The sequence below is a fragment of the Thunnus thynnus genome, chromosome 19, assembly GCF_963924715.1.
Source record: "Thunnus thynnus chromosome 19, fThuThy2.1, whole genome shotgun sequence".
Classification (NCBI taxonomy): Eukaryota; Metazoa; Chordata; class Actinopteri; order Scombriformes; family Scombridae; genus Thunnus; species Thunnus thynnus.
Window position 1 is genome coordinate 8,961,036 of NC_089535.1, and position 23,134 is coordinate 8,984,169.

Genomic DNA, 23,134 nt, shown 5'->3' on the forward strand with positions numbered 1-23,134 from the left:
ATCTCTTTATCTGTATACTTTTTATGGAAACAAATGAATTAAAGTTCTCAGTATAATTGGTCAAAGTCTCTTAAATCTGGTTTTGAATAGTTTTTTGCTACTATTATTCTTGCTGCAAGTGTCCCTTATGTACCACTACATCCCCTTAAAAATATTCCATCATATTCATTACCCAATATTACAAAAATACATATTGTTACCAGCAGAAATGTCTGTACCTGATCCATCTGAGACACCACCTCAGAGAGGAGGGAGTGCAGGGTGGAGAGTTCCCTGCCGAGGTCGATATACCCCTCAAAGCCTGCCGTGTTGGAGATTGTCTCTGGGTTTGAGATTTCGAGCAAGAAGCGCTGCATATTGGTCCACTCGTGCTCCAGGAACTGGTTCATGAAGGACATGTACTCTTCCTTGTTACCGAATCTGAAGACGAACAAGGGCAGAGAAAAGGTTTATTTGGCTAAAAAGGAACTGATTCAAACACAGGAATAAAAAAAAAACAAGCAAAAAAAACCACTCACTTGGTGAAGTTGGCCAGATTTTGGGTGACTTTAGCGATGAGCGTGAGCGTACGTGCCGTGCGGTCATCGGGGTATTCCTGCATCAGATTGAAAAGTGACGGGGACATGATGGCCGGACAGAGAAACCGCAGGAACAAGGACGCACTGATCAAACGCTCGCTGATGTCCGGTCGACCTCGGTTGCTGCATTCCTGCCGCCATGATGCGAACACCTCTTTGAGTTCTCGTGGAAAAACGCTATCGAGAATGAAAAGACAGGACAGATGTTGTTAAACGATCTATACTTCACAGCACATGAATGGGATTTTAACTGTAGGTATACAAAAATGGTTCGTAATAGCTTGTATGTCAACTTGTGTTCCCTGTTCCTTTTTTTGTCAAAGCAGTTTGTGTGTGTTTGGCATAATTCCTCTTCCTATTGATGTATTCTCAAAGCATAATTCGAAGACAGATGATTCGACCATTTTGGAGCTCTGGTGGTTGAGTTGCTTTAAGATCCTTCAGGGCTAAAGTCTCCTGTTTCCAGGAGACGATATGTAAATTACAACATTTTCATGCTGTATATTTTTTCTTCACATTTATATCGGAGTCCATGCAATCAAGCAAAATAGACATCATTTATTGTGAAGTCTGGTGCAGTATGTGCCGTTAGTCACCCGCCTTTAAGAGTAAAGCAAAACGTTTATGACTCCGTACTTATTGTGTGCGGATTTCTCCAGAAAAAAAAAGAGTTGTGTTCCAGTATTCACCAGTATGAGTTGATGATTTTGCAGAAGGCCAGCTCACAGCACATCTTCAGGTTACTCTGGTGTTCTGGCAGGTCACCTGATGAACATTTGGACGGATCCACCTCACAGTTCTCATCTGACTCATACAGAGCCTTGATAAACTCACCTGAAAAAAAAGTAAGTAAGAAGTTAAGGAACAAATGGCTTTTAAGGGATGTAGATGTCAGTTTTCTTAGTGTATCTATGAGACAAATACAGCAGGGAAAAGGAATTGTGATATGACTTTGGTCTGATATTGTCCTAGCCACAAACAACAAAAAAAAGGAAGTGAGCTTGACCTATGACGATAAACACAACGACCGAAAGATCCAGAGCATCCCATGTCTTTTTTGTTCGTTTGGGTAAAAGCCTGTAAAGGGTGACCATCTTTGTTTGTCATTCCACTCTAAACAGAATGATAGAAACGGGGATAGGAGTGTGTCTGTGCTGTCTCTGGTGGTCTCAAGTGAGGCTTGTCTGTCCTTGTGTTACCCCAGTTGCAATTTCAATGATTTCAATAGTTTAGCTTGACACCAAACAAGAGAAGCTCCACCAGTGCGGTGATGCATAATTTACCAGCCCTCAATATTTCTCTGAAGCAACCCCCGAGAGAGACATGCAAGGAAACAAGGCAGCAAAACATCACATAAACGTGTCTCCGTCTGCAAAGACAGCCAAGAAGAGAGACACACGCAGAACGGCGAAAAAACACACGTCGAGCATTAATATAAGCAGCAAACAGAGAAAGAGGTAATGACTGCCAAGAAGGATGTGTGCCGTTTGTAGATTAAACTACCACTGAGTACGTTTCTGAATCGGGCAGGGAGAAAAGCACACAGAGCATACAGAGTGCTTATTGTTGGAATTGCAGACAGACAAACACACTTGATCTAACCTTGGATTAACATTGTAGGAGCGGGACTAGGAGGGTCAACAGTCACCTCATAATAGTTTTCAACAACTGTCAGTGGTTTAGAGTTCCTGCAATGCATGTCACAGTTGGACAAAAATGTATTTCATCTATTTATTTTCATATTTGCTGTAGACATTTTCTTCTGTTTGTCTCTTGAATCTGGGACTCCATTTGAATAACTCCTGAATAATATTCCTGATCATTTAATTTACTGATGTTACACTTAAGTAAACAGTTTCTAGATGGGGTGTAAACAGAAATCAGAGGAAAGCTCTTGGTACATGCAGTAGAACAAATGGAAATACATTAAAATAGTATCTTCAAGTATGGACACGTCGTGTTTTTTTTTTTCTCCGAAACTATTTCAGCCTTTTCTGAGATGAAAAGCGGTAGATTATAGCCTCTGCTCCACTCACCGAGGGCGTCCTGCAGGTACTTCTGTCCCACCAGCTTGAGGTATTCCTCAATAGCCTTTGTTGCTAATGTGTTCTCTCTGAAGATGAGGTGCTCGTTCTCCCCGCAGCGGTCCACCTCTGACATCATCAAGTCTGTGAGGAAGTCCTGCAGAGAAAATAAAAACAAGACAAGAACAGGGTCAACTGCGAGTCCCATAATTCTATGTGATTACCTACACTTAAGAAATAAACGGATACAGATGTCTGTTCCTTTATTGTGTGAACTGAATGCTGCATTTGAACGGAGATTTTTGCTATTTGGAAAACAGATGAAAAGATATAAAAAAAACCCAGAGTTGGTGGTGGAAGTTAATATAGTAACAAGAGGATTATAATGGTCTGATTATTGTAATGTGATTCATCCTCTTCCTCTGTTTAATCTGTTTACATTACTTAGATCTTCTGTGATTTCAGACACTGGTATTCCCCACCTGTGCTTTGCTCCTTACAGTAACTGATCATCTGATCAGTCTCTTGCCTGCACACCTGCTCCTAATCACTAATCTAACACAGCATATTTACAGTCCTTGGCCACTATTTATCCATTTGCCACACTGTACTTAGTTGCCGTAGATCTGTAGTGCTTCTGTTTAGTTTGTTGGTTCATGACTATTGGCTAGTTTGTCAATCTAGTAAACACTTCCTTACCTGACCCTGATTCTTTGGGGGGTTACAAGTCTCTTTTGTGGGGTTGTGTTAAAGGAGGGTGTCAATTAAATAACTTAAAATCACTGCTAAATGATTGAATGATGAAAAAATGCACATGTGCATAATTTATCCCTGCCCCTAAACGAAACATGTGATGAACACAAGCCTGCATACAAACTAGCTTGAACGTAAATGAAAATGTTAGCTTAAACCTGCAGCGACTGTAACTGTATTTTGGCCACTTGGGGGCAGTGGAAACAAACTGCAAACTAAACACTGACTAACTTTAAATTTTGAGGTTGATACGGCAACTTGTGAAACAGTTGCTTATTTGCACATTCAGCGGACACAAAGAAACATTAACATAGATTTGCAGTCATGTTTCTGGCCACCTGATTGATGAAAATCTAGTATCCACTAATAGGTTTGTTTTTGGTCTCCACTAACTTTCACCAGCTAGTTGCTAACTTAGCCTGTCTGCTATGTGGTGCTGGGCGGGTAGCATATAATGGGTTTCCAGAACTTTTTTTACTGAAAGCTGCTGCTTACGTCAGAAAACTACTCTGATGAGCGATGAGAGTGAACCGAACAATAAGCCGCGAGCCATAAACCAAAAATGATGAGCGCTACGTAGAACTGAGAGGAACTACGGAGCTGGGTGACAATTCTCTGTGGGTTTCTCATATATACACATAGTCATTTAAACCTTTGTTAATATTACAGTTGTTTATAACAGCTTTAATAACATTATGTTAACTAGAAAATCTTAATCTTTCCTTCGGAGGCTATAAAAGTTAGCAGCGTGGCTCAATAAGTCACATGCAGAATGAAGCACTTTCATTAACTCCTGACACAGCGGGCCATGATAAGTCCTAGTATCACTAATCACCTTTATCAGTTGCATCTGCGCTCTGAGTGTGAGATGGAATAAAACTGTGTCTCAATTCACTACACTTCCACGCTGCGACAGGTTTTAAAATCACATTTTTATGACCACCGAATGGGAACAAAGTGGAATTGTGTCATCACAACAAAATGGAGTGAAACAAAATTGTTCTATTCATGTCATGCCTTTGAATGTGACATATCCTGGAGCTAGAACTCAGTATGCAGAGAAAGAACCACATGTTTACCACGAAATAGGCAAAAAAAAAAAAAAAAAAAAAAAATGGTGACAGGACTCATTTTTTCATATAATGACAGCAAACATTTTCTTCACTTTCATTCAAATGCTCAAAGGGTGATTTCTGGCACCTCTTTTGCTGTGCAGTGAGTCAATGAAGACGGAGAAAATGCTAGTCTGTTTGCCACTCATGGAAATGGAGAGTAGCAAATAAATAAAGTCAACTGACAAAAATACGGATGTACTGTACGTCATAACCAGGAAGCTACACGACCCGAGTTTTTTACCAAAGTCACCATCACTTAAAAACAACACGTCAAACTTAAAATGTGTTTCATCTTTCTTCTTAGCTGGAAGTGTGAATTATTTAGATTGAATGCTCTTATTTACTTATCTTTGATAAAATAACTCTCTTAAAAGTAATATCCATAAGAAATATATAGTATCCATCAGGTGAAGAGAAATAATTGGTGGAGACAGGCATTAAGGCTCCCAAATCCAACGTCTGAGAGAGAGAGAGAGAGAGAGAGAGAGAGAGAGAGATGGAAACGGAGCCATCTGGGGATGAATCATCCCCCTGTTTAGATCCCTTCAACAAATTTCTGGGTGTACTCTTATGCAAGTCCCCTGGCATCTTGTTAAACTAGGGGAAACCAGCGTAGCAGTGAGGGAGGGAAGAGAGGCAAGTGACAGATGTACAGAGAGAAATAGAGAAGGAGAGGAAGAAGAGACAGACTGGTGGTCTTTAAAGAACAGAGAGGAGGAGGTGGAAAGAATGCGACAGAGCCTCTCAGACGGTTTCTATAGCTGCTGCAGGAGCCTGTTATCCGGCTAATCAAAGATACACCGCGGGGAGCCAATCATCCACTGATGTGTAGCGAAAGGAGGCTTTTTGGTTAATGCATTCGCACATTCCGCGCATGCAACCCCCCCCCCCCCACACACACATACAGTAAACTTAAGTTGAACAAATGCGCATATCAATAAATATTTAAATGAAATCCAGAGTGCAGCATTAGAGAAGCTTTTTGAGTATGTTTCAGCTTGTGAGTTTGTGGTAATGAGACAAATCAGCGTTACAGTCTAGGTGATGTTTAGCTGTTTCTTGATACAAAGGTATTACAGCAATGGTAAAAGAATATTTTCAACAATGCATCTGACATCTCCCAGTCGTATTTTGTCGAGAACTCGCTGGACAGTAAGGAGTTCGTGCCTTATTATAAATAAGGCATTCAGCAGAGAACAGCACACATAACACACAGATGCCTGAGGAAACCTGACCTTTTGTGGTGTATGGACACCCATCCCATCATTAGACTAGGGGTCTTGTTTCTTTTTTTTTTTTTATTGGAAGAAAATGTCATCCCAATTATGATCTTTCCTCAAACCTCTACCCCTCTGTGGCTCTCTCTCTGCCTCCCTCCTCTCCTCTGTCCTCTCTGCTCCGCACTGCTTATGTGGCCACTGAAGCGAAGCAAATCCAGGCCTGATTAGAGAGGATGGTCAGATGAAATGGAAGAGGAGAGAGACAGAGAGAGAGAGGGAAACTGAGAGAGAGAGAGAGACATCAAAGAGACAGAATAATAACAGAATATTTTTCTGTTGGTAGTCTAAAAAAAAAAAGAAAGAAAGAAAATGACATCCAACCACCTCTGACAATAATCTCTTGCAGTGACCCGCTAAGGGTAGACATTTGTTGAGCCTACCGACGTCTAGTGTGTTTATTCATGCCAGCTTGGAGCTAAAAAAAATAACACTACCGTATCGAGAGATTAGAGGGACTATAATGGTGGTTTTGCATATTTCTGCTCTCCTTCAAGTACAAACTACACATTATGTCAACCAGTTTTCAACATATATATGTTTTTAAGATTGATTTCTTTGCTTTCAGTTGGCAACTGGTTTCCACTCATTCCAGTTTGCTGTTTGTTATGACAGCATGGTAATGCAGTAGAAAGCAGAACCATTGTGACAACTCTTGCATTCACAGACACATCAACAACACTAATTTCTGAGAAAGTCTGCAGCACTGACAAGCTTTGTTGTAGGAAATTCAAACCAGGAAGATTATTGCATTATGTTAACAAGTCTACAGCCACGCTAGCACACTCTGTGAGGCTGACAATGCTTACAATGACAATGCTAACATGCCGATGTTTAACAGGTATGTTCACCATCTTAGTTTAATGTTTTGAAATGTTAACATCTGCTGCCAAGGGATGACAATGGAAATAATTTGGGGACTTATCATTACATCCCTGACAAAATCTGATATGTTGTATCTTATAAATATATCAGAATGGTGTCAATAAACCAAACAAATGAATTAGCATGAAACACAAAAGTAATGGGATGTGATGGGAATGTTATTAGTTTTGCAGGGTATTTGGTGATAAACTGGACTATCAAAAATTTTGACCTCATGATGGCGCAAGAGGAGAAGTCAGGGGATCGCCAAAGTCATTTGGATATATTGCCTGTCTACCATGAACACCTGTATGAAATGTTTAAACTTTTCTAACTAATAAAACACAAGCCAAAGTACAGTCATTGTAAAAGATGACTCTGGTATTTATACCATAGTGACATCTGTGGAAACCAGTGACTGCCTGAAAGGTAGGAGATCAATGAGCAGTAACAGTAAGTAAATATATGATTTGTAGTTACAACATGGAGAACCACCAGTATGATTATAGAAGTCTCTCTTTCACTGAGCAATCGTGTCCTAAAATGATACTGGAACTCCTTTCTTTTCCCTCCAGTCATCCTTCAGCCTCGTCACTGACTCCCTCAATCCTGCAGCCAGCCCCTCCTCCTCCTCCCTCTGCTTCAGTGCTAATAAGGAGAAGTGGAACGCTCTCTGTATCGCTGCCACATCTCATCAGCTAAACCATGCCTCAAAAAACCCAACACCCCCCCAACACACAGTACACAGAGAAAGGAGGTTGATATGAAGATGGGGTCGGGGTGGAGGGTAGATAGTGCAAAGCGGCTGATCATATCTAATAAATAGCAGGGAACAGAGTCCTGTTTGAAAAGATGAGAAGCTCCCTGGAGATGGGCTTACTTGCCAGGAAAAACTCATAAAGTCTTGTCCATTGCACCCCTGTCTGTGCAGTGCTTACATCTCTATTCAGCAATATTCCACTGCACATTGTGCAGAGGCCTCATGTTTTGGAGCTGAACTATAAAAAAAAAAACTCCCATACTGAGTTCAGAAAAGACAACAAAATTATGATCAGAAATCTCACTGCAAGAGTCTCACACGCACTGAAACACAATCAGACATATCTGAACACAGAACAGGACACGATGATGTTCGTTTTAATTGACATGCTGTGCCTTGAAAAGCTAGGACATTGAGTCTGTGAAAGACAAGAGAGAGAAAAAAGTAGCCAAAAAAGAACCATGTTTATGCTTTTAACCCACCCAGATGTTTTTCCTGTGTTTCTATGGCAATATAAAGCAGAGAAATCCAAATGTGAGAGCAATACAGCACCTTAAAAGGATAGAGCAAGAGCAAGAGAGAAAGGGGTGAAATAACATAACATGTTCTTGTAAATTCAGCCTCATTACTAGAAGAGTGCACTTAGTAGAGTGCAGATTTCCGCCAGGTGTGTCTGAGGGCATGGGTTCATCTAACTTCACTTAATAAGGTAATAAAAACAGGGCAATAAGTCCAAACTTCTTGATTTAAATGTTGTTATTTATTAAGAATATTTGGTTGTAACACACCACACAAAATAAAAGAGTTGAATCTCACTCAGTTGTTCCTTCCAGCTCAATGACAGTTGAGATGGTGGCAAAGCTAACAAAACCATGATTTATTCATCTTGTATGGTGCTTAACTTTAGTGGATCATAACATATTGGGTATGGAATTAATCTGCAGATGCTCCGGTTCAAGATGAGACCAAACCTCTCTACGGATATCAGGTTTTAAGCCATGACAAAGGCCAAAATGTGTCCTGCAACAGACTTGTTTTTAGCCAAGCCGATTGCTGGAAATGCCTTTTGCTGCAGTGGTTGATCACTTGCGGCCCCTACCGGCCGGTTAAAAGGAGCGAGGAGTCAGCACTCAGTGGTGACATAAACATGTTATACAGTAACCTCTGGGGCTGTAAAATGAAGCCAATGCAGAAGTGCCAAAACCTGCAGTTCCTCGAATAGCCACTTGAGGCTGGCTGCAAAAGCGACTCAATCCCATAGACCCCCATGTTAAAATATCCAACTTTCCAGCAGAAGTAAACATGTTTACAACCTGGTACAAAAAACGGTTTTGGTCTCTATAGCTGATTTCCCTGTTCATGACAACTGTACGGGGAGCGAACTTTTATATAACTCACCCGTTTAAAATTTATCTAGGCTTGAAGTTATGCATAATTAAGGGCATGGCTGCTTTGAATAACAGCTGGGTGCCGTCACAGGCAAGTTGCTACCACAGCGACAGCATTGATTAGGTAATGTAACCATGGTGTAACCCCAGATTCACAGAGTACAGGCGTAGCCGTCACTATTTCAGTGTGTTTTCAGTTAATGAAAGTTAGTTGTAACATTTTAGTCGGCTAAATAATAATTTTTCAGCATTCGGTTGTACTAAAAGACCCTCTAAAGAGTTGGATGTTCAGTCTTTTCTGGTAAGTACATTTTGTTAATGGTTTTAAGCCTGTTTTTTACTAGTGAAAATAAGCATTAGCATTATAACATTTTAACCATAGACTGTAGATGCACCGTGCTAACCAAGCTAGCAGCTAGCATTAGGGTCAGCTCTACCCTCTCATCCAAATATGGTTACTTCTGGATCCAATAATCCAAGATAGCAATCGTAAAAATGCAAACTCAAAGCTTCAAAATGGGAATCCACAAACCAATGGGTATTACAGTCTGTGCTCCAGGCTTACAGCTGGCAGGGATAAAAGCTGTCCTGAAGAGCATGTGGATGTCTAAAGTGAGCCCGAATATCACTCACAGATCGTTTTAACTCTGTTTTATCGTGTGCTCCACGAAGTGTAATATGCATTGGAATTAGTGCACTGTATATTGTGCAAAATGTAGAAAAATGATGCTGATATAATGGCCGAATCATGTTTTTCCTTGTGTGGTCTATAAACAAAATATTAAAATGTATTCCTACTAGTGCCTACTTTTCTTTTAGATTGTCCTCCTGTTGAACTATTATTCCAATATAAGAAAATGTGTTATTTGTGTATATTACATTGCAACAGAGCATGAGTAAACATATTCATTTTAGCATAAATTCTAACGTCTTGTTCATAGATTGTTTTTACCTTGTGAATGGATAGAAACACCATTATTGGAAAAGTCATGGACTGTGGAACTAATGGAATTCATTAGAAAACAAACAAAATGGAAATTACCTTATGATGCTTTGAGAGTTCGTATTCAGGTAAATATATATCCCACAAGGCAGCAAATACACCTATTTAGATCATTTAAATAACAAAGTTTGGGTTCAATAATTGGTAATTTTATCGCAGGTAGGTAAGACGGCGACAAATTGAATGCGAGGAGGAAAAAGAAACCCTATTACATTAACAATTTGACTGATCGATGAGTCTGGTTTTCGAGCCTTGGGCAAGGGCTGAGGAGAGACTCTGGGGAAGAAAACAGGAACCACAGCAGCCACTCCATCCTTTCCTCTCCTCGTCTTTCCATTTCTCTCTCTGCCTCCCCTGGTCTTTCTCCCTAGAGACTGGTGGCTAGTATTACAGCGTTATAGCCTGCAGCTCTTCCTGTGAGGGTCACATTGGGTTGACGGAGCGAACTGGAGGCTGAATGGAAATGGAAGCGGCTCCTCCCGTAGGCGCAGAGGCTTGTCATTCAACAGAAAAAAAAACAGGAAAAACTGTAGCTTGCTGAGCATATTCCCTGTGAGTCTGTATTTCTGTGTGTGGGCGTCTGCTATATTAAGTGTTGATGTCATTAGTCTGCAACACCCTGTAATGCATATTTGATTATTAAATGGAAATTTTGCCCACTTCAACATCAAGCCTCATATTAAGTCTTAAAATCTTATTTGAAAAATACCAGTTGGTTAACATATTTCCACTTGTTTCTATTACATTTACATTTTTTTCCAGGGTTTTCCAGAGGGGTGTCATAATTTTGGCTAGAATAAGGTATACTGTATGTTAAATTATCTCATACAAATGGCTCATTATTTCTCAAATACATGTTTAAAAACAAGACTGAGAGTCTGTGAGGCTTCAGTTAGGCACACTGGTACTTTGAGCTAAGGTTAATATGTAAACATTTTCACATTGACAATGATAACATGCTGATATTTAGCATGTATAGTATAGCGTACCATGTTCACCATCTTAGTTTAGCGTGTTAGCATGCTGCCATTTGTTAAGTAGCACTACAGTGAACACAAAGTACAGCTGTGGCTGATGGGAATGTCTTCAGTTTTAAAACAAATGGGATTTATATTCTTATTCTTTATCATGCATGTTGTATTTATGTCTTCAGTTTTAAAACATTTATCGTGCATGTTGTATTTATGTCTTCAGTTTTGCAGGTGTTTGGTCATAAACCAAAGTATTGTGCAAATTTAACTTTTGAGCTGATGAGAGAAAAAAATCTTATAATCATTCATCCTGAAGGGGACGAACTGTATATATGTCTGTAAAGAATTTCATGGCAGTCCATCCAGTACTTGTTGAGATATTTCAGTCTGGACCAAAGTGGCGGACCGACGGACCGACACTGTCATCCCTACGAGCCAAAAAAATCCCCCAAGTTATTTAAACATTTACTTTTATGATATCAGCTCTTGTCACTTGACAAGTGCTGCACACCGTAGGTGCTTCAAAAAGAGGCAAATTGTATCCCAAAGGTTGTGCTGTGATGGAGTCCTGCAGGCAAGAGAACACCTGGATGATCAAAAGTGACCTGGTGCAAAAAAATGTGATGAATAAGATAGCTAAGATGAATTTGACTTGGGGTGAGGCTCGGTGCGTTGTCAAGGACAGGGAACAATTGAAGGAACTCTTAATTTATGTATGAACTACTTAACACCGGATCTTATTCATGCATTTTATTTTATTTGTGTGAAGAATCTATTGATTTTCATTTCATTTTTGTATATTTCAGGGCTTGATTTGTATGCCTTTCTTTGCATACGTATGTGATAAATGCAAAATGAACTGAAAAAGACAGACACATACAGAGAGGAGAGACGAGGAAGAAAAGACAGTGTGTGTTTTCTTAGTGCCAACGCAGCCGACAGGAGGCTTCCAGATCAATGTGTCGAGAATCACGTTGTACGGCTGAATGTTTTCCTCTGCAGCCTGCTGCTGTTTGGCACCACAGCCAGAGACTGTGTTGCTGCAAGGTGAAACTACATTTCTCTAAATGCTCCCTCCCTTTTGTCTTTCCACCCCTTCTCTTCATCTTAGGTGTCTTCACCTTTCTCTGTTTGGCTGTTTCCAGCTCTCTTCCATCACTCCACGCTGTCAGGGGATAGTCAATATAAATCATCCGTGAATTATTAAACAGTCTGGGAATATGATGCACTGCCTTTGTAGTACAGATTTTTACAGGAAAGACTATGAGGAGAGCGAGTGAGTTGATGTGCTTTGAATTTATTTCCTGTTCTGGTTGGAGCCTATAGATCTGTGGCTTTATGACTACGGTAGCTGACATCTTCTGTTCTCTATGTGCCCTCTTTCTCTCACTCAAATACACTTTACACACACACACACCCACACACACCGTACGTCTGTCTCCTCCAACATCTTAGTTCATCACAGGCTACACTTCTTCTGTGGTGAATGATACAGATTACAGCTATTAAAAAACTCTGGAAACTCAGACAAAGCTCTATATATGGAAGAAAAAAAGACGCCAGCACATACTGTACTGGAGAAGCCGATTGCTACTGTCAAAAATAATAAAAAAAAAAACAATATTTGCAACTTCTCTGTTACTAGAGAGAGTATTGACGAATGGCTAGCTTGATACGAACGCTCACTGGCCCTCTCAGGGGACAACTGATTGAATTCAAAGCCATGTTAAAAAAACAAAAAAGCCCAGAGGAATACAGAATTACCAGAGCCCTTCATGTCATGTTAATAAATCATTTGTCACACCATATTATGTGCGTACCACAAACTATCGCCCGTGCACCACAGCTGTGGTGATGAGCATCACTGCCCACCGATGACAGCGCTGAATGCATTAATAAGATGCTTCACATAACTAGCGGAGAATAACTGTGCTGCGGGGCTGGCGACAATTTACCACAGAGGATGTGGAGAGGAGAGACTCATATTTTTTGCCCTCTTAAGCAGGGCCGTTAGTTTACCTTCAGGAGCAATAACATAAAAAAAAAAGCAATGGCATAATAACCAGAACACCACCCTCCTCTGGCCAGTTATCATAAGGATAAATCCTCCTTATCGTCGCTTCCAAAAGTCGGTGCGGCAGAGAGGAGCAAAATTAGAACATCATCTTCCTGAGGGCTGAGGCGTCGAGAAGACTAGATCAATAACGCAGGAGGATTCATGCCAGGAGTGGATATTTTCAGATGAAAGAAAGGTGAACTTCTGCAGGCAATTCCAACACAGCAGAGGGTTGCTATTGTTACTGTGGGGCTTCTAATAGTAATGTTTGGGTGTGTGGACATAACAGCATTTCCCACAGGGCAGGAGACGGCCCCCGTGTCGTGACCTTACACCGCTAGGAGATCTGCAGAAATGTTATGGTTAGATTTCTCTTTTTTTTTTTTGATTTCAGCTGGATTTACAGTCTTAAAATCAACCCACACCCATAGGATCACATAATCTCCCACCACATATATCTTAATACCACTGCAGGCCTACTTGTTCATGCATAAAATTGGATAAATGACCTGCGATCACCTGCTAATGTCTTGTGACTACACATAGGTGTGTGCGTATAAAGTTAGCATCTGTGCGGCGACGCGGGGCGTGCCCGTCGTGCTCACCAACGCATCTAGACATCAATACAGCATCGGTAATGACATCTCTCCGGAGAGCTTTGGCCTCGAGACGCGACGAAGCGTGAAAGAGAGATGAAGGAAGACAAAGACGGAAAGTGGGGAGAGAACGAGGGGAGAAAGAGCGAGTGTTCAACGGAGCAGAATGTTCGGGGTGTAATTATTCGGTGATGGGTGATAAAGTGACACAGGAAGAAACAGAAGTCTGGAAGTGTTGCATACTAATGACCGTTACGACCTGCAATCTGCATCTCTTAACAATAGCCAGCTGCAATTAGAAGCTGCTCCCCACCTGTACGCAGCTGATTTAGCACGATGCACATCAAGCAGCAGAACTTACTCCATCTTTCAGCAGAGCTACAAAGAGTTACTGCTGCATCTCCCAAAAAAAAACAAAAAAAGCTCACCTCCTGTTCACCCCTGCTGGATGACAGGAAGGGTGTAACATCTTATGCAAATATAACGCAAAGTCTTCAGCTCTGACCTATACGAAACAGACACTGACGCATGGATTTCACTTGATACTGGATAGCTGGAAGACTACAAGAATACCAGGGAGGGGGGGCTAAAATACCAAGGGCTCCATTACATTTGCAGGAAAACAATATAACCAGGCTTACAGGACTTTCCATAGTTTATCTTGGACATTGCTCGATTCCTAAATATAACTCACCGATGTTAGGCGAGGCCGCACCCTGCTTGGCAACGGATGAAAAAAAAAGGACTTAATCATCGGGATTGTAAATGAACAAACCATGCAACATACGTCATGATATATGTATATATGCTCCATCTATGCGGCATCAAAGGATGTCTTAATTAGCCCTTTAGAATATTTTAGAATAAGTGGTTTGTTGGTAGGGCTGTGTGATGCTGTATTTGGCATGACTTGACTGCTCTATCCATCAAGGCTGAAGCGAAAACACGCACTCGAGTGTGTACGCGAGTGTAGTGCCTAAATATGTCAGACCACTTCACAATGTCTCGAATGATGAAAGTCTTTTTTTTAAGAAAAGGAAGCTGCAGTAGCTAACAGCAGAAACACTCGACATTTCAACACAGCTTTCATTAATTCTTCCTGTTTATGACTAAAGAAAACTGCGGCTCTGTAATAACAGCCCCTCAAAGGTAGAACTGAAAGGATTTTTTTCATGTGCGGTGTCTTGAACACAGATGTGGTGAGGACATTATTTGAGGGTCTCTCTCATGATAAGCAACCTTGAGATATCATCTCTGTGCCAGCCGTGTTTTTTACAAGCATCCAAGTGTCCCCGGCTTCCAGAAACCTTAGCCAGGAAGAGAAACCAGGAGGTGGGGGAAAGAAGTAAAAGTTTTAGTGCTTTTGCACAGAAGGTAGGGATTAATTGAAAGTAATCAAGGATGTGACTGTCTCTCCAGGGAGCTGTAGAGGCCTTCTCCCCCCATCAATCAGCAGCTATCAGTCCCGAGCCTAAACTGGCAGACTGGCAGTACAGTGTGGATGGATATCACTTCTTAAGCACTAATCATTCATCATTCGGCTGAGCCCTGATAAAGACGGAGAAAGTTTCAAAGCTCTGTTGACGAGATATCGTCACGAAGAGCTTAATTGAAGCACAAGTGGTCGCTGGCGACTGACGAGGCAGAGAGGACGAAGATGATGCTGCGGCGATGAAAGCAGCCTGAGTTATTTCGGTCTTCAATGACGAGGACAACAAGATGCCTATTTCCTGTCCTGATTTAAAAATACTTTGTCCGTTGCAAATGCTTTGGAATTGAATAAATCCATCATTATATTTATTTATTCAACATTCATCATATTATTAAACTTCTTCCAGACTGAAACTAATTCTTTTCATGAATTAATCTGCAGATAACGTTCTAAATTTATCAGTAAATTGCTTCTTGGTCAGTCAAATACCAGAAAATAGTAAAAAATGTCCATTTTTAATTTTCCAGAACACAATTTGACATCTTCAAATGTCTTGTTTGGTTTGCCAACAACAGACTGAAGCCAAAGAAATTTAGTTTACGATGATGTAAAACAGAGAGGCAGCAAATCATTTTCACTTAAATAAAATAACTTACACAACTAATCTGTTATCAAAATTGTGTCTGACTTCCTGATGATTCATTATTCGACAAATCAATTCAGCTCTAAACTTTTACATCCTTTATTCATCAGTATTCAACAGCCAATAAGATGACTTCCCTTCCCACCTCATACTCTGCTGTTTGTATATGCAGGGTCAAAATGATGTCAACAACTGTTTCACCGCCCTCCAAAGACAAAAGTTGTGCAGTCAAAGTAAAGTAAAATACAGCTTCGGATCGATGAAGATTATCTGAGTCCGAAGGCCTGCTGTCATGGGAGACCGGGCTCCTACTGTGGTAGACTAATCTCCCCCATGCTTGCGATGCTACAGACAGCGGTGGATATATTGTGCTTCTGTCCTGCATCGGTATGCCGTGAAGCACTGCAGGGGATACATGTAAGGGATTAGCTTGAGTTAAAAATGTAATACAGGCTGGTGCAGCGAGAGGAAATCACCTGTCTGTCTGGTCTTTGTCTGTGTGTTATTACGGCTATGGGGTTCAAAAGTTCATAAGATGAGCAGGCAGCGGAAGGGTAGTTAACCTCACTGTACTTTATAATGTCTCGTCAGTACTCATGGTGAGATAATCGTCCGGAGAGTACAAATGTGGGGAAAAATGGAAATAAATCTTGTTATTGGTACTTTACCTTGGCCTTGCCAGTGCTCTGTAGAATGTGCACCAGTGCACACGCCATCTCTTCCTTGTTCTTGACGCTAATCCCGGGCTCAAGCACCGAGCACAGCAGCATGTAGTTATTGGTGGTGTACTCTGCAAACTCCTTGTACATCTCCATGGGAAGGATGTTCATACTCTGATAGCGTGCCTTGATCCTGATCATAGGTCCAGATGTCTTGCCTTTAGGGGGGTTGGGTGTGCTGACTGGATACCACTTCTCCACAAACTGTCGCCCGGTAACAGCTGCGACGGGGATATTAACGAGTCCGATGTAATTATTTTTATCTTTCTTTTTCTTCTTGTCCGTGTCTTTGTAGAGGTGGGCCGTGATGCTCATGACAGCGGGCAGGTTGTTGAACTCAAAGTGCTCTCCCCAAAAGACGTTGTCAGCCTTGAGCTTACAGGTGGTGCGGGCGTAGAGTGAGTCATCGAGACAAAGCTCGCAGAAGTATTTCTTTTTGGCTGGCAGGTCCTTGGCCTCGATGATCCACAGCCTCAACATGTTCTCCACCCGACGGCTGTTGTCCTGGAGACAGAAGATGATAGATAGTAGTTTAGTAAGGTCTTTAAACACAGTTTTGCCAACAATCACACCACTGGGAAGTTGAAGAAAAAATTTATTTCAGTGGGAGGACATGTACTGGATGACAATCACTGACCTGAGAATGAATCTAACAACATATTAAGAAGATCTTATAAACAAAATAACTCAAACGCTGCCTGCTTCAAACCCTGATTTTGAAGTTTCACCTTTTCAAAAGACAAACATTTCAGAAAGTACTTCATCACTTCACAGTAGCGATTCAAAATCCGCTCTCTCTCTCCTGTTTCCAGTCATTAAAGAGCTACGAAAAATCTCACTCCTACATTATTTCACAGAGTACTCACCCATTCTTATGTCATCAATTGATTTTGCCAGGAGCAGGGCATATTTTTGGGCCATTATTCAGATTGCCTTGAAAACTACCTCGGAAAATGAGGCAATGAAAAGAGGAACTAATAATTACATTATTAAAAAGAAATACCAGAGCCTCTAATCGCAAGGAGAGCATTGGGATGTTTGAACTACTGGTAGCTTCTCTTAAGAAAACTCAACATTATCTGGATGCTTTTCATGCTGTCGACAAAAACACCGTCCTGTGTAATACGACTGAATTTATCTTGAATGCTTTTATGGCTCTTCATAATTAAATTCTGTCTCATATGAGGTGTTTCTGAACATTTCATCTTATCTTTAATGCGTCTGCGGGTCATTCAAGGTGTATCCTTATGAGGTGAAAGCTAAAAGTCAAGGCATGAAAAAAAAAAAAAGGCGTATAGGCAACTCTAGTCAAACATCAGGACATGTGCGGGTCAAGAGGATCGTGTTTCACCGTCACCTTCTTGTAGAAAGTAGAAGAGATCTCATTATCTGTGAGAAAAACTGACTCAAAGAGATAGCAGAGCCTTTCCACAGAACTCTCCAAAACATTGCAGAGGCATTTTTCATAGCTCTTAAAATAACAAGTCAGGGCCCCTAAAAGAAATATTTATTTCCATCCACTGTCCAACAAAAAAAAAAACAACTCAATTTCCCTTCACTCCCAATTCCCACATTCTCCACACGTTTATCCACAAACACCACATTCATCTCCTAATCGACTCTTGCACCCGGATCTCGAGACGTTTCGAGTGATCGAGGTTCATCCTACACAAATCCTGAGAACAACTCCTCCTTCAGACATTGGCAGTGATAAGCAACCACTTCCCTTCCTTATTTATCTCTACCCGAAGATGCCTAAAGATTTCATGTGCTGAGTCAGCCAGCGCGCCCTAATCAGAGAACAGCTCTACTAAATAGGAAATCAACAACGTCTCATCAAACACTGTGTCTTCTATTCTGCTTTGTCCCTAAACGTCCTTCTTGTATGTAACATCTACATCTTTACAGGCTTACACCCCTTGAAGAATGATGCATTAATCCTGATGATTAATTTACTCTTATTGTCAAGTCAGTTTGCCTTGTTAGAAGTGTTACCCTCTCCAAATGTATGTCTGTTGACACAACCGGATTTACCTTACCTTTACTGTAAATAAAGGTGCTCCATACAGTCAAATAGGAATTAAACCTTGTTACGTGTATCTCTTCATTCACCCTGAAGTAAATTTGCTATCAAACACCATCCCGCATAGATGATACCCTCTGTAAATTGCCTATTATCATAATTACCCGTAATTATCCTCCCTCTTATACAGGAGTTGAATTGTGCAGGTTCAGCGTTTGGACCACCGTGTGTTTCATTTACACTGATTATCTCTGGCAGATAGGTATTGAACATGACTGAATGTATTTTTTTTTTCTTTCCTTGTCTTTACTATGTAAGCATCTCCTTCCTCCTACCGAACACCAGCAACAAGAAAAGGGCGAGGTCATGGTATCAAATATTGACCTGCAAATCAAAAAGTCAACACGGTTGAGTTCTGCGTGTATCTTTCTTAACAACCTGTCCGTTTTTTTTCTCTGTTGATCGATATGTAGTCTGTTATTGTAGATCATTATAGATTAAGATTTAGTCCTTTAGGAGCAAAATATATATTTTCAGTGAATAAAATGACTGACTTGTAAGGTTTCTTGAATCTTTTTCTTGTCCTCCCCTTGCTGGAGATTTCATAAAATTACAGAGAACTTCAAATAATTCCAGTATCTACTTCCATTTTTTTTACATTTGACAAAAAACACTGCACTGTAATCTCTCAAAATCATACAATAATTAAAAATGCACGTTAACATAGAGGAACAGCACAGCGCTGCAAAAAAGAGCTGAGGACGACGAGGACTTAAACGCCATTAGGAAACTTTTTTGCTGAAGTTCTAATTAGTGAGTAATTTGCTAAATAATGACAGATGAAGGAGCAAAGATGCTGTGAGATTAGGATTTACTTCTCGGCTCGACATGTTTGCCACTCTCCCTCTGACACAGCTGTGTTTGTCGAGATTGCAGATGGTGTCGATGCACGAAGAAGAAAACAGTCTTGGTGTTTTTCCCTGCGACGTGTGCCCTCTGCTCTCGAGGTGCACGGTGCAGGAGGATCGCAGCTGGATTTAAAATGATCAGATTGCATTGCTGTATGAGTTACGACACCGTATAGCTCGCTGCGTTCACGCTAATCAATGTAGCAACGTGTGGTTTGGAATTGGGACACTTGTATATACTCAAGTGTTGATTGCTTCACACAGTCTCATCCCACCTACTGGGTATTTACACACGTACCTTGTTGGGTTGTACTGCTCTCCTCAGGTTCTCCATCCATTTGTCTCTCTCGGCTGATGAACGGCAGGAAAAGCATTTGCTTCCTGTGGAGGTGGTGACCTACCGCCGCGACAGAAGAAGAAGAAGAAGGGAAATTAATATTTTAATAATCAAACTTCATGCAAAACAAAGCCAGAGAAGAAGTGGGACAGAAACAGTTTTTTCTAAACTTACTTCATTAATAATACAATGACAAAGAAGCACATCAACACACACACACACACACACACACACACATACACAAAAGTGGATATAAGGAGACTGAAGATGACTTGGCAGTGTTCAGGGATGACTGAGTGGTGTGAACGGACGGAGGAATGAGATGAGTGCTTGGCATGATGGGTGATAACTGGATAATTTTAAAAAAAATGCAGAGAAAGAACAGAGAGCAGGAAATAGCATAAAGACACAGAATGATGTAATCAGCCAGATAACAGTGGAGATTTACGGTGTCTACAGTAGGCAGCGTAAGATAGAAAGTATTCAGGGATTTCTGTCTTCCTCAGGCTCTCAAAGGCTCCCAGCTGTGGCTAACAGCTACAGCTGCAACTGTGTGTTTGTACACACATCATGCTAACACTTACAGTAATTAGAAGCAATGTCTTTCATAATCTGTTGGAAATTACACCACTGATGATCACGGGGATGTTGCTACTTAAAGAATATGGCTGTCGATTTTGTATTTTTCTTATTATCAACATATCTCATGTGCAGAGCCAAACCCACAATGAATTGATCCTACTTACAAGTATTGTGTGTGTATCCAAAGCCTGATATATCTTAAACCACTGTGCTGTGGACCTCTGTTGTTGTCCAAAAACTATTAAAACTGTGGCATCTGCCTTACACAGAACTGCTCTCCGGAGAGTGGAAACGTGATTGCTGTTATTAGTCTTTGGAGCTGTTTCTAAACAAACTACTGTAATCGTTATCTTTGGGGTGAAGCAACATGTCACCAAGTGCAGCAGTCTGGCACATTGACGTGTTCATAATACGGAGGTCTACAGCACAGAGGAAAAGATATATCATGGCTCTGCACATGAGATTTGTTAATAATAAAAAAATATATATAGATAATCATCAGCCTTATCCTTTAGGTAAAGGATTGGAATACTTCTTCTACTATTTTATAAGCCTCAGCCAGTGTTGCTATGGTGAAGAGAGCAAATCACAGCTATAGCAAAATTTTAAAATGCTTTGTTGTTCCCCTTGGGAACTAATCACAGCATCATAACTTCATCAAAAATTAACCCAGAATCCAAAAGCAAACTAATTTAAACTGCTGAATGTTTTATCAGGCTTCTACAAAGCGTAATCTTAAGCTTCTGCTAGGCATTAGTGATACATGCGGCAGAACTTACAACGATGGCAGCGGAACAAGCTTCAAACACAACATTGACATATCATCTCCTTCTTTAGTTATGGTCATAGTGTCGGCAAACAGTTGCCTATTAACACATCCTGCGGATATGGAGCGACATTATCATTCAATTGGAGTGGAGGCGTCTGTCCACTCGATTGAAGTCCGATATTCACTCTCCTTCCTGCTCTGTTTTTGGTCTCCCCCAATTTCTGGAGGAAATATCCAGCTCATTATCAGCTAAATGCTCCAATATGTTCATCAGCTAGTGAACTAAAGTGAACTTTTAGAGCTTTTGCTGCTGAAATGCATGCAGAGATATAGTGTCATGATAATTCTCTGTGGGTTTGTTACTATGGAAAACCCCTTTCACATTACACTCAGTCATCTGACCCATTATTTACACAAAAATATTGATTGGTGCAGCTTTATGCTTGGAGATTGGATGTTTCTGACCGTGGATAATGAGTAACTGTGTCTGCATTTACTCTATGTGCGTTTGTGGCACCTCACCTCAAAGCAGTAGTCCTGCCCGAGGATGCTGCTGTGAACAGGCTTGATGATAACCTCGTCCTCCATACTTAGGTCCAGGGCTTCCACAGCGCTGCTGGGGCTGAGCAATGACTCATGGGAGCGAGACTCCTTCAGCCTTGGCATCAGATGAGATCTAAAGGGAGAGAAGAAGAAGAGGGAGATAACTGAGTCACCCTGCAGAGGAAGTGAGAGAGAGGAAGCATATGTATTGCGCATATTAGCGGGTGTTCATGGTGAGTGTGAGAGAAGAAAGTGTGAGGATGACGAGGAGAGGATGCATGACTTGCTTCTAAGTCAGCGAGTCCTCGGCATGACAAGCTTGCACACTGTATCAGCACATGCTCATGCACTCACTCGCTAATGGATGCTTTGTGATTTCTCATTTACAACTTGAAACATCAATGAATGAATGACAAAGCATGAAAGATTTGAATCAAGCTTTACTGCAAACCGATGCGGTGGAACCACTATAAATGGGAAGCAATTCATATCATTGATTATCAGGTCAGGCTTGGACAATTTCCATATTGTGATAAGGGCAGAGTGCTTCACAGTGATAAACCACTTGCTATCTGTTTTGTGGAGCATAATTCAACAAACACACACCGCAGAAACTGCACTGTTCTCATAACTCTGTCAACTCTTTCTCCCATTTTCACAGGAGCTCACCTCATAAAATGTTCAATATTCTGACAAAAACAGCCATGGAGCCTGATTTCTCTGCCATTTTTAGCCAGAGAAGATTAGGAGACAAAGTAAAGAGCTTTCCAATGTTTGCTATGTTTGATGTCGCCCTACTTCCTGTGTTTTTATAAGAGTTAAGAGTGAGTGACTGTCACTAGGAAAGAGCAAATGTCTCCATGCAGTGTACAATCACTAAGCACTTTATTAAGAACGCCTGTGCAATCTAATGCAGGGTGTTGGTGGTGGATTCAATTGAAAAGTATTCCTGACATTTTACACGAGGGTGGCAAAATATTAGGAACACCTTTCAATATAATGCATTCCAGTACACCACCAGCACCCACTACCACCTCAATAATAAACATAAAGTAGAATTATCACCTTTCTGACAATGTCAACAAAAACTGAAAATGTATAAGCTTCATAAAAGTAGTATTTATGGCAGAGCTGTTGTATTGGATTGTGTTGGATATTTGGACCAACATTTTGCTTTTCTAACCATCTAACCATCGACAACTACCAGTTATGCTGAAGTACTTAAATTTAAAGGATAAGGCTGGTAATTTTCTATATTTTTCTTATTGTCATGCAGAGCCACACCAACAATGAACTGTACCTTCTTATAAGCATTGTGTATCCAATGCTTGATATATAATTTTCCTCTGTGCAGAAGATTATGGTCACAGTCGTTTGTTTAGAAACAGCTCCAAAGTCTATTAATAGCGATCATGTTTTCGGTCTCAGGAGAGTAGTTTTGTGTAAAACAGATGCCACTGCACATGCGCAGGAATGCGGCTCAGTTTACAGTGCTTTGCTAGCTTGTTGTACCACATATCATAAACCTCTTGACTGTGTACTGATGGTCTTTGTGAAATGTACAATGTAGAACAAAGTGAAGAGATTGTGATGTGTAGCACAACGCTGTAATCTTCAGGGAGAAGGAACATGTCACCCGATGAGCCAGTGTTGCTCATTGACGTGCTTTTGGTCTACCATGCAGAGGAATAAGATATATCAGGCTTTAAATACACACATACTACTTGTAAGTAGGATCTATTCATTGTTGATTTGTTGACAATAAGAAAAATATAGAAAATGGCCAGCCATAT

General features: G+C 40.8%; 1 protein-coding gene across 16 annotated transcripts in view; it reads right to left on the bottom strand.

The window, feature by feature from the left end:
• Positions 1-23,134, bottom strand: part of LOC137171244 (disabled homolog 2-interacting protein-like) — a 149,323-nt gene that overhangs the window by 17,243 nt on the left and 108,946 nt on the right. For all 16 annotated transcript variants that reach the window (XM_067575130.1, XM_067575129.1, XM_067575127.1 and 13 more), the window contains 7 exons: positions 21,321-21,474; positions 19,409-19,507; positions 16,129-16,683; positions 2,615-2,759; positions 1,268-1,412; positions 519-755; positions 219-420 (listed from right to left, as the gene is read on the bottom strand). In XM_067575130.1, coding sequence (XP_067431231.1) covers positions 219-420; positions 519-755; positions 1,268-1,412; positions 2,615-2,759; positions 16,129-16,683; positions 19,409-19,507; positions 21,321-21,474 — 1,537 coding nt within the window. The remainder of the gene's footprint in view (positions 1-218; positions 421-518; positions 756-1,267; positions 1,413-2,614; positions 2,760-16,128; positions 16,684-19,408; positions 19,508-21,320; positions 21,475-23,134) is intronic.